General features: G+C 51.1%; 1 protein-coding gene across 1 annotated transcript in view; it reads right to left on the minus strand.

Annotated features, from left to right (window-relative positions):
- GNAL (G protein subunit alpha L) overlaps positions 1 to 9,177 on the minus strand; it is an 85,116-nt gene extending 75,939 nt beyond the window's left edge. The window contains exon 1 of the mRNA XM_047793669.1: positions 8,615 to 9,177. Coding sequence (XP_047649625.1) covers positions 8,615 to 8,873 — 259 coding nt within the window. The 5' untranslated portion in view covers positions 8,874 to 9,177. The remainder of the gene's footprint in view (positions 1 to 8,614) is intronic.
- Between the last annotated feature and the right edge of the window lie 1,530 nt (positions 9,178 to 10,707).

Raw genomic sequence — 10,707 nt, forward strand, 5'->3', positions numbered from 1 at the left:
CTTGCTCTGCAGGTGCATGCTCTGGGGATGCTTCCCCCAGCAGTGATGCGTGCCCCACTGGGAACTCTGAGGGGCTTCTGGCCCCCGCCTGCCCTACAAACTTGCCTGCTTCCCGCCTCTGTGCTCTGCCTGCCACATGGGGCTAAGGAATCCTAGGAGGTAGGTTATGACCCCATTTCACAGACAAGAAAAGTTAAGTAACTAGATTTTTTTTTTTTCTGAACAGAAATATGAATACTTTCCTTTCCTGGCTGAATGTTTTGGTCCAAACCCTGGTTATAATGTGACAGCATGAAGGGCGCTTCTCTAGTGTCCTTCAGGGTAAATGGATAAACATGGAATTTTTTTTTTTTTTTTTTGGTTTTTAGGGCTGCACCCAGGGCATAATGGAGGTTCCCAGGCTAGGGGTTGAATTGGAGCTGTAGCTGCTGGCCTACACCACAGCCACAGCAACGCACTGAATGAGGCCAGGGATAGAACCCGCATTTTCATGGATACTAGTTGGATTCGTTTCTCCTGTGCTACAGAGGAACTTCCAGATCAGGAAGTATTACTTGGTGATAAAAAGAAAAGTGCTATCAAGCCATGAGGGAACATACAATTCATATTTCTCGGTGAAGGAAGCCAAGCCAAAAAGGCCACACTGTGCGACTCCAAGTGTGTGACATCCTGATAAAGACTAAAGGCAGAACTATGGTGGGTTAGTTTGCTGGGGCTGCCTTAACAAACAGCAGAGACTGGTTGGTTCAAATAAGAGAATTTGTTTTCTCTCAGCCACCTGGGAGCCATGGGGAGCAGTAGGTGCCCTGGAATTCTCCCCCAACATGACAGCTACCTGCGCTAAGCAGCACGTACTTTCAGGATGAGGAAATCAGGTTTCTGTGGGCTCACCTGCTTGGCCGATGCACTGGGCCTGCGGCCCCAGCTTGACTGTTCAGGAAGAAGGGAGGGGCCATGGGGTCCACTTGCCCATGTCCACACTGACACCAGCAGTCCCCGTGCCATGTGTGACCGCAGGGACTGGTCACCCCACAGCATCTGTGCTGGCTCCGCTGCTGCCAGCCTCTGTAAAGGAGATGCATTTTTCAAAGTCTAAACCAGACACCTCCACCTTGAACCCTTAATGGCCAAGTGACTGGGCCTCAGTTTTGGGGGGTTTTTTTTGCTTTTTTTTTGTCTTTTCGCCTTTTCTAGGGCTGCTCCCGCAGCATATGGAGGTTCCCAGGCTAGGGGTCGAATCGGAGCTGTAGCCACTGGCCTACGCCAGAGCCACAGCAACGCGGGATCCAAACTGTGTCTGCGACCTACACCACAGCTCACGGCAACACCAGATCCTTAACCCACTGAGCAAGGCCAGGGATCGAACCCGCAACCTCATGGTTCCTAGTCGGATTTGTTAACAACCACTGCGCCACAACGGGAACTCCAGCCGGGCCTCAGTTTAAACTGAGGATACTTGGTCCCTGTTAGAGCACGACAGCCTCCACATTTAGCTCTAACTTCTGGAGAATTTAAAGTACGTGCTAGGCTTGCAGGAACCCTCCCGACAACAACAACAGGCTGACTCTCACCTTCCCTCCCGCTACATCCAGTTCATCAGCAAATTGTTCATTCACCTTCGAAGTCTCTCTAGAAACTAACCGTCTCTCATCACTCTGCACCAGCTGCCCTGTCCCCAGCCTCTTCGGGCTGGCCGGAGGGTCACAAGCAGCCAGAATAGAACCCAAGGTCCCACAGCACCTCACACATTCCTGCGTGGCTGGTCACTGGCCTGCAGCTCATTCCTGGACATGCTGGGGTCCCACCAACCCCAGGGCCTTGGCACTTGCGCCCCCGAGCCTGAGATTTTCTCTCCAGGCAGTCACCTGATCCTCTCTTATCTCCTTCAGGCGTCTGTGCAACTGTCCTTCCTCAACGAAAGCTTCCCAACCACATTATTCAACTACTCCTGGGCTGTTGGTGTCCTTGAGGTGGCAGCTGTGACAGGACCCAGAAGAGGTGCCTGGTGGTGGGCCCCCCAGTAAGGAACATTCTTACAGGAGGGGTGGGGGGAACAGAGGTCCCAGCCTCACATTTTTTGGTGACTGTTTAGTTGCTGGTACTGGAGGGAGCCCTGAAAACCCCACAGTAGTGGGCAGTGCCGTGGACCCCACCCCAGCTTTGTCCCTGTCATGTGCAAGGACCTCTGGAGGGAACTCTCACGGCCGGTTATGCTGTTACACTGAAGAAAGGGAGTTTGGAGTGCAAAGCAACCTTCCAGGGAAGGGGGAGTGGAAGTCTCAGCAGCCCTGGCCTGGCATTTCCTAAGGATGCGTGTGGGGAGATGGAAACCTCAGCAGACAGCAGCCTGTCTACACCCAGGAATCCAGCTCTGCCCCCAATCCTGAGGCCACCAGCCCGGGAAGCCGAACAACCGTCCTCACGAGTCTTGGCCCCAGATGTCCAGGTCTTGGTTCCTGACTGCTGCTCCCCTAATTTTCACCCCCTCCTCCAACTTAGGGTAACCAGAGGAAGCCCAGTGATGCATCCTAACCAACTGCCCCAATTCCAGGGGGCTGGCCTTCAGCTTCCTGCACCCACGGCTGCCATGAAGGCACAGCTCAAGGCTCGCCTTTCCCACTAACGCACTCGCCGACTCCTCCTTGGCCTTGGAGTTCCTGCCAGGTTTGCGATGGTGGCTCACGATCTAAGTCACCAACCTCTGTTCCTGGAGTGCTGCGTGCCTGGCCCAGAGGGTTGATGGCACAACAGGGACCAGGGAGGAAAGCCAGAGGCGCCCGTGTGACTGTCACTCTAAAACATTACAGACATTCTTGTACCATCCCTGGGCCTCCATTTGAGTTAAAGCCATCTAATCATAACGTTTTACTTTTGGTAACAGACTTAATCTTCACCTCACTTAATAATTTTGGAGGAATGACTAAAGGGCCCTATTTAAATGCAATCCTTTATAGGAGAAGCTGATAGTAAACACAGAAGTTAAAAAAGAGAAAAACGCAAGAGGTGCCTACACTGTTGGTGGGAATATAAATTGGTACAACCACTGTGCAGAACAGTATGGAAGTTCCGCAGAAAACTAACTATAGACTTACAATATGATCCAGCAATCCCAATCCTGGGCACATATCCAGACAAAACTGCAATTCAAAAAGATATATGCGCCCCTATGTTCACAGCAGCGCTATTCACAATAGCCAAGACATGGAAACAACCTAAATGTCTGTGAATGAAGATGTGGTACATATACGCAATGGAATACTACTCAGCCATAAAAAATAATGCCATCTGGAGCAACATGGATGGAACTAGAGACTGTCTCACTAAGTAAGTCAGAAAGAGAAAGACAATATCATGTGATATCATTTATATGTGGAATCCAAAAAAGCACACAAATCAACATATCTGAGAAAAAGACTCACGGACACAGAGAACAGACTTGTGGTAGCCAAGAGAGAGGGAGAGGGATGGACTGGGAGTTTGGGGTTAATAGATACAAACTATTACTGGACTGGGAGTTTGGGGTTAATAGATGCAAACTATTACATTTAGAATGGATAAGCAATAAAGTCCTACTGTACAACACAGGGAATAATATCCAGTCTCCTGGGATAGGCCATGGAAAATAATATGGAAAGAATGTATATAACTGAATCACTTTGATATACAGCAGAAATTGGTACAACATTGTAAATCGACTACACTTTAATTGAAAAAAAAATCAGAAACAAAAGAAAAACACAGGGGGTGGAGCCCAAAGATGTCTCAGCAGATCTGTTGCTGGTGCCCAGGGCTTGGGGGAGCCAGGGAGGGGCCACGTATCTGGGGCCCCTCTGCACCTGAGGGTCTGTGCTCACTGGTCACCCCAAGATGCTTTCCTCACTGCTCCTCACCCTCTGCCCTGAGACCCAGGCCCAGGTAGTACCTGGACCCCTATTGGGCATCAGGGCCAAGTGGGGCCAGGCCAGGGGTTTGGGGGGCACATCTGCTCTGGAGGTCACAGTGGGAGGGAAGTGTTCCAGGTACCCCAGGCCATGACCACGGCATGACCCAGGCCGTGACCCACTGTGACCACAGTCTACTGAGGAAGGACCACGCTGCTTCTCCTCCACTGTGGGGTGACTTGCAGGATGTCACGGTCACCCTAGAAACCCGTCCTATGCTTTCCTAAGTGAACATCTGGTGTCCTTGATTGAAGTCAGGCTGTTTGCACAGAGGATAATGTAGAGGAATTTAGGTAACAGGAAAACGGGGGGCTTCTCTGGGGCATAGTGCCCCCGGGGGGGGGGAGCCTGCCCCCCCACCCCCCCGGTTGCACTCCCCAGACCACACCCTCATCTGGCCACAGCCCAGTGGGACCACTGACCTGGCCCTTCCCTGCTTGTTACGAGCTCATTATTGTGCCCAAGCCCACATGGGAGTGGCTTCTTCTGGGAAGACACCACTAGACAGAAGGGTAAGTGGATCAGAATATTAAATAAACCTCCTCCATTAGGCGCAGGGAAGTACATCGGACCAGCGGCATCACCCGCCCACCTTCCGGATCGATAGCTGGTGAGCAGCACATTGTTACATTAAAAAAGAATTCTAAAGGAAAGTACAGTTAAAGAGCTTCAGAGATAAGGAATTATTTAACTGTCCTTCCTGATCCAGGAGGGAAGGGCGGACACAAAACACCTGTCCCCCTGGGTTCTGGCACTGCTTTTAGCACACTGAATTCCCTCATACCTGAAAGTCTCTAATTGCCAAATGAGAGGGACAGGTCCTCACATGCCACTGGCCGCCACAAGGTCGCCTGGCCTGTGGCCAAGCCAGCTTGTGTGCGTGCAGGGTGTGGATGCTGGAAAGTTTTGCTTTGCATTCGTGCCAAGTGGAACCTTCATATGCTGTTTTCAAACAAACTCCTCAAAATGGAATAAATGAACCCTCTGTCAACTTTAAAGGCAAATATTTTTCACAAGTATATTTTGATCTTTCTGTGGCCTCTGCCCCACAGCTCCCTCCCTCCAGACCCCGGTCCATTCTGTGCACACAATGCCTGGGACCTGTCCTGATGGTCCTGGTGTCCCTGACTCCGCAGGAGGTTAGGGCTCGCCTCTCTGCTGACATCCGGGCAGGAGCCATTGAATTCACAGGTGGATGGCCCGTGACACACCTGACATCCTTCTGAACACAGGCCACCCCCACATCCAACTCTTACTCCCCCTGGCCTGTGCTTCCTTCTAATGGGGCATGTGGGTTCAGGCTCAGTCCACACTGGCCACCTGCTGACTGAGTCTTGCTCCGCTGGTTCCCAATATGGAGCTTTATATCTGGCGGTTATAGGCAAGAGCGTATACAATGGGAGGAAACAAGCTGGGACTGCAGCTTTTTCCAAGGCTGTAAGGGAACGAGTACTGTGTGTACATGAGTTTGGAAAAGCCTGGGCATGGCCAGAGCACCTGGGATTTCTCCTGACTCTAAAAGCCACATGCTACAGGAGGCTGTGGCAGGACAAGGCAGCAAACTGAAGAGGAGGCATCTGGGTGTCCACAAGCTCACGTCTACTGCACAACTCAGGGACCAACCTTGTCCTGTCACTGTAGTAGGATGGTTACTTAAGAAAACCAGACATTTATCTGAGAAAAAGTAATCAGACCCCCAGTGGAGATCATTCTGTTTTTCTGTGACTGCACCAAGCCCTGCCTCTTAGAGAAGCTAAAGACACAGATGGAGGTCATGCCAGGTTCTGATTTACACCAACAGCCAAATACAAGAGAAAGGCAGCAAGTGTCCCAAAGACACTGCTTCCTTCTTGAAAGATGTATTTCTGCAGAGAGAGACCAAACACACAGGAAAACAACAGGAAATAAGTGAAGGAAGGAAAAAATATGAACCCTACCCACCGCTGGCCATTTTTTATTTGAATTATTATCTGCATCTGAAAAAGGATAATATCAAATGAATCCTCTTCCAATCTCAAGGTAGTAAACAGGAATTTCCCATCATACATCTCTCAACAGAAGATGCAGAAGAGGAATCAATGGCATCTACTGTACCATAGCTGCATGAGCTCAGCCGCAGAAAAAGTCCCTTGAAGAACAGTGTGTGTGTGTGTATGTTCAGACAGTCGATATTTTGACCCTGCACCCAGTCTGGTAGGTTGTGTTTTTGCTGACTCCCTCCCTGGAGCCCAGGTCAGGCCTGCCAGGATGTCCCTGTGGCTTGGGAGAGACTCCAGTGGAGGCTCAGTGGCTTGGGGACTCCATCAGGCACAGAGATTGTTTTTTTAATTTGAGCCAATGGTTAAAAATGACGAGGCTTCAGATGAAAATAGGCACCTCCCTCTTATTCTGGCAATTTTAGGCCCAGCAAGACTGGACCTGCATTCTCACAAGGCAACAATGCATTAAAGCTGGATGCACTGTCCCCCCACCCTCCACTGCGAGACCCACACCTGGTCTGGGCTGAATGTCAACAGCGTGTGTGCTGCACTGGTGACATCACTGGTTGGAAGATACAGGACACTTTCTCCCCAAAGTGAGAGTCACTGACTCAGCATCATGTCAGATGTGATGGTGACATACAGGCTCTTTCAGGCTGAGATGGCATCTTTAAAGGGACAGTCTCTTAACATGTGTTTATCAGAAACTGCTCACTGTTCCAGTCTTTAGATTTTACCTCCCAGGACCCTTTCACAGAATCATGAGTTTAAGCATTTTTATATACATATCAAGCATTTTTTTAATTAAAAATTTTTTTGTGTGTGGGGTTCATAGATGCAAACTATTGCCTTTGGAATGGATAAGCAATGAGATCCTGCTGTATAGCACTGGGAACTATATCTAGTCACTTATGATGGAGCATGATAATATGAGAAAAAAGAATGTATACATGTATGTAAGACTGGGTCACCTTGCTGTACAGTAGAAAATGGACAGAACACTGTAAACCAGCTATAATGGAAAAAACAAAAAATTATAAAAAAATTTTTTGGGGGACACAGCTTCATGTGGGATCTCAGTTCCCAGACCAGGGACTGAACCTGGGCCAAAGCAGTGGAAGTGCCAAGTCCTAACCACTAGACCACCAGGGAGCTCCCACTCATATTTTTCTGACAGGTCTGTGTGGCTGCACAATCATGTTAAAACGCCACTCCTCAATGATTTTTCTCTTGTTTCTTGAGACTACAGTTCTGTCCTGTTTGCGTTATTTTAATTTGGTGCATCGAAAGAAATTTGGCTGGAGTAATTTCTAATTGATTTATTTCCAGAAAAATATGTGGGTGGGGATATATTTGGAGCACATGTCTATCTCAAAATCTATTTTTTCCTCCCACTCACAGTGGTTTAATGAACTAAGAGGGTCTAGGATTACATTCTGTATCTTCAGGCCTCTGGCAACCTTGTTGCATGTGTCCTGTTGAGAAGTTAGCAGTGTAGATGGGAACTCTGCTTCCAATGCATCCTCCTCCCTTTTCAGTTAACCGCATCTCATATATATATATATATATTTGTTCTTTGTTTCTTCCCTCACCCCAAATGTCCCTTTATGTCAGAATTCCAATGTTTCACCGGGATACTGCAGTTAGGTTTGTGTTGTTTTCATTATTCATTCTCACAATGGTGAGTCCTTTCAAACCCCAAACTTCCTTGTTCTCTAGATTTAAATAAAAGTCCTCTTCATTTACAAGCAGCGATCTCCCTCCACTGGTGGACCTGGTTCTTTTTCTGTGCAAAACAGGGCATGGAACTCAACAATTATTCTTCCTTGTAAGTCACAAAATTGCCATCAGAAGCACACTTTTTTTGGGGGGGGGGCTTAACTTTACGAGGCAACAAGTGGCACCAAGAACTCTCGGTGGTGGTTCACTGGAAGAATTGTGAGAAAATTCCAGCAAACCACACAGTCTTTACTTTCAAGCGCTGGTGGTGGTGTGCCCACTTTCTTGTGTGCAGTTGGCACAGAGAACTTTTCCGAAGGAGGAGCAAATATTTTGATGGCACCAGGGTTGAACCTCCTCTTCGGCTGTGGAAGTTGTTTCTCCAAAGGGGACAAGCCCCACCCACCGACGACCCTACTATAAACGCCTCTTGCACTTGCTTTCATCCCTGAACAAAGCGCAGCACGGCCGCTGCTGCTGAGGAGACTGTACGAGGTGGGGGTGAATCAAGTGAGCGCGGAATTCCCGGGCAGCTCGTTATCCAGTGGCAATCCAATCGAGCAGCTGGCCCGGATGACGAAGCGTGGAAAAAAGCAGAATCACCTGGCAGCGCGTGCTCGGCCCAATCAGCCAAGTGAATGCTGTCGGGTAAGAACCGTTCCAGGGACCCGAACGCGAACCCTAGAGCCCGTGTCCGCCGCGCCCCGCCTGGCGCCCAGCTTCTCCCTCTGCGCCCTCTGCTCGCCCAGAGCCGCCGCCTCTCGTCTAGCCGGCGCTCGGCCCCGCGCGCCCTCCTCGCTCCCCGTGCCCCCGTCCCCGCGCTCCGCGTGCACCCCGCCCTGCTCCCTCCTCGCTCCCCGCGCGCGCCCTGCCCCGCGCCCTCCTCGCTCCCTGAGCCCCCGTCCTAGAGCTCCGCGTGCACCCCGCCCGACGCCCTGTTCCTCGCCCTGCGCCTTCCGCGCGCTCCGCACCCACCGAGCAGCAGCAGCCGGTGCGTCCGACGCAGGTCGCGCTTCTGCTCGCGGAGGCGGCGGTCGATGTTCCTACTAACCCGCTTGGCCTCGCGCTCCTCCGCGCGCTGCTGGTCTGCGCGCTGCCGCCTCTCCTTTTGCCCTGGGGTCCGGACCGAGTCCTTGTCCGTGTTCGGGTCTGGGTCCAGGCGGTACCGCGCGCCCTCGGCAATCGGCTCCGAGTCCGCGAAGAGCAGCGGGCGGAGGCTGTAGCACAGACCCATGTGGGCGCGGGGCGTGGGGCGCGCGGCCCAGGGCCGGGGCTCAGTCGAGGGTCCCCAGCAAAGGGCGGGAGGGACCCGGCGCGACGCTGCGGTCCGCAGGCTGTGGGACGGGGGTGCGGTGGGTCCCCCGCCTCTCAACGCCTCCGAGAGCCATTCTGCGTTTCCCGCTGGTGCAGGGGGCGGTGGCCGTATGGGCTGGAGATCACCTGACAACGCGAACCTCTGACCGTCCGGGCTTCTGAGAGCCCGGCCCGCCCCCCTTACTGTAAATACGGTCTCTCGCCTCGGCTCTCTCTTACCGTAAGTACCGCCGCCGGCCTCGGCCCTCTTACAGTAAGTACCGCCGCCTGGCCCTTGTTACCTTTAATACGATGTTCGCCCCGGCCCCACCTTACCGTAAATACTGATGCCCGAGTCCGGGGCGCAGCTGCGGACAATGCCACAGGGGCCATGGCGGTGAGGCTGCCGCTGGGAGCTGCCATTACAGCCCTTAAAACACCTTGGTGGCTTTGATCTTGTTCAGTGGTAAACAGGACTCGCGAGCCTTGTGAAGGGGTGGGTTGCTAGCTTTGAGATCTTGAATCCCAGTTGTTACACCTGCAGCCATTTCCTGCTCCTCTTACACACGTGCGCACCTCCGAGCGCGCTCGACCCTTCCCTTGACTCCGTATCCCTTACAACTAGACGAAGTTTCCAAGTCAGGCGGTCCATGACATCATTTTCGACAATTTCGACACTTATTCAAAATTGAAAATAAGCATATAAGGGTCATATACAGTTCATATTTGCTAAAAGGAGCATACAGAATTGCACTCTCTATACTATTTTTTTTTTTTCCTGTGATATAGCGCAGGGAGGAGGCAGGAGCTTCCAGCCCAGGTGCCCTGTCTCCAGCCTCAGACAGATACAAATCTACCAGAGGTATCTATTTTCTTATTTCTAACATTATGTTCATCACATTATAGGACTTTTTTGCAACACATGAAAATTATATCAAAGCTTTTTAAGAAACTTGCTTTAACACCTGTTCTTTAATTTTGAGCAAAATGACATGGGATGTTATGACTGATAGGTAAATACGATAGAAATCCCACCAATAGTGCAAGTTGGGCTATTTAATTCGACCGAGCAGTTAACACAGTGTACCAGTGGGCACTTGGAGTAAACACTATGTTTAATTTTTTTAAAAAAATGGAGGTCCACAATTCACACTTATTTTAGTGCCCTCTATTTAATAATTAAAAAAATTTTTTGGGGGTCTTTTTCTCATTTTAGGGCCTCACCCACGGCATATGGAGGTTCCCAGGCTAGGGGTCTAATCAGAGCTGTAGCGGCCGGCCTGCGCCAGAGCCACAGCAACACCAGATCCAGCAAGCTGCGTCTGCAACCTACACCACAGCTCATGGCCACACCGGATCCTTAACCCACTGAGTGAGACCAGGATCGAACCGGCAACCTCATGGTTCCTAGTCGGACTCATTTCTGCTGTGCCCCGATGGGAACTCCTTACTGCCCTATTAATAACAACTACCATGTAATGCTTTTGGGCTAATATGCCAAATTTTTTGCCAATATTAAGGAAGGAGGACCATAGAAAATCTAACTTGGGGGAGTTCCCGTCGTGGCGCAGTGGTTAACAAATCCGACTAGGAACCATGAGGTTGCGGGTTTGGTCCCTGCCCTTGCTCAGTGGGTTAACGATCCGGCGTTGCCATGAGCTGTGGTGTAGGTTGCAGACGCGGCTCGGATCCTGCGTTGCTGTGGCTCTGGCGTAGGCCGGTGGCTACAGCTCCGATTCGACCCCTAGCCTGGGAACCTCCATATGCCGCGGGAG

Source organism: Phacochoerus africanus, chromosome 8 (genome assembly GCF_016906955.1).
Source record: "Phacochoerus africanus isolate WHEZ1 chromosome 8, ROS_Pafr_v1, whole genome shotgun sequence".
Classification (NCBI taxonomy): domain Eukaryota; kingdom Metazoa; phylum Chordata; class Mammalia; order Artiodactyla; family Suidae; genus Phacochoerus; species Phacochoerus africanus.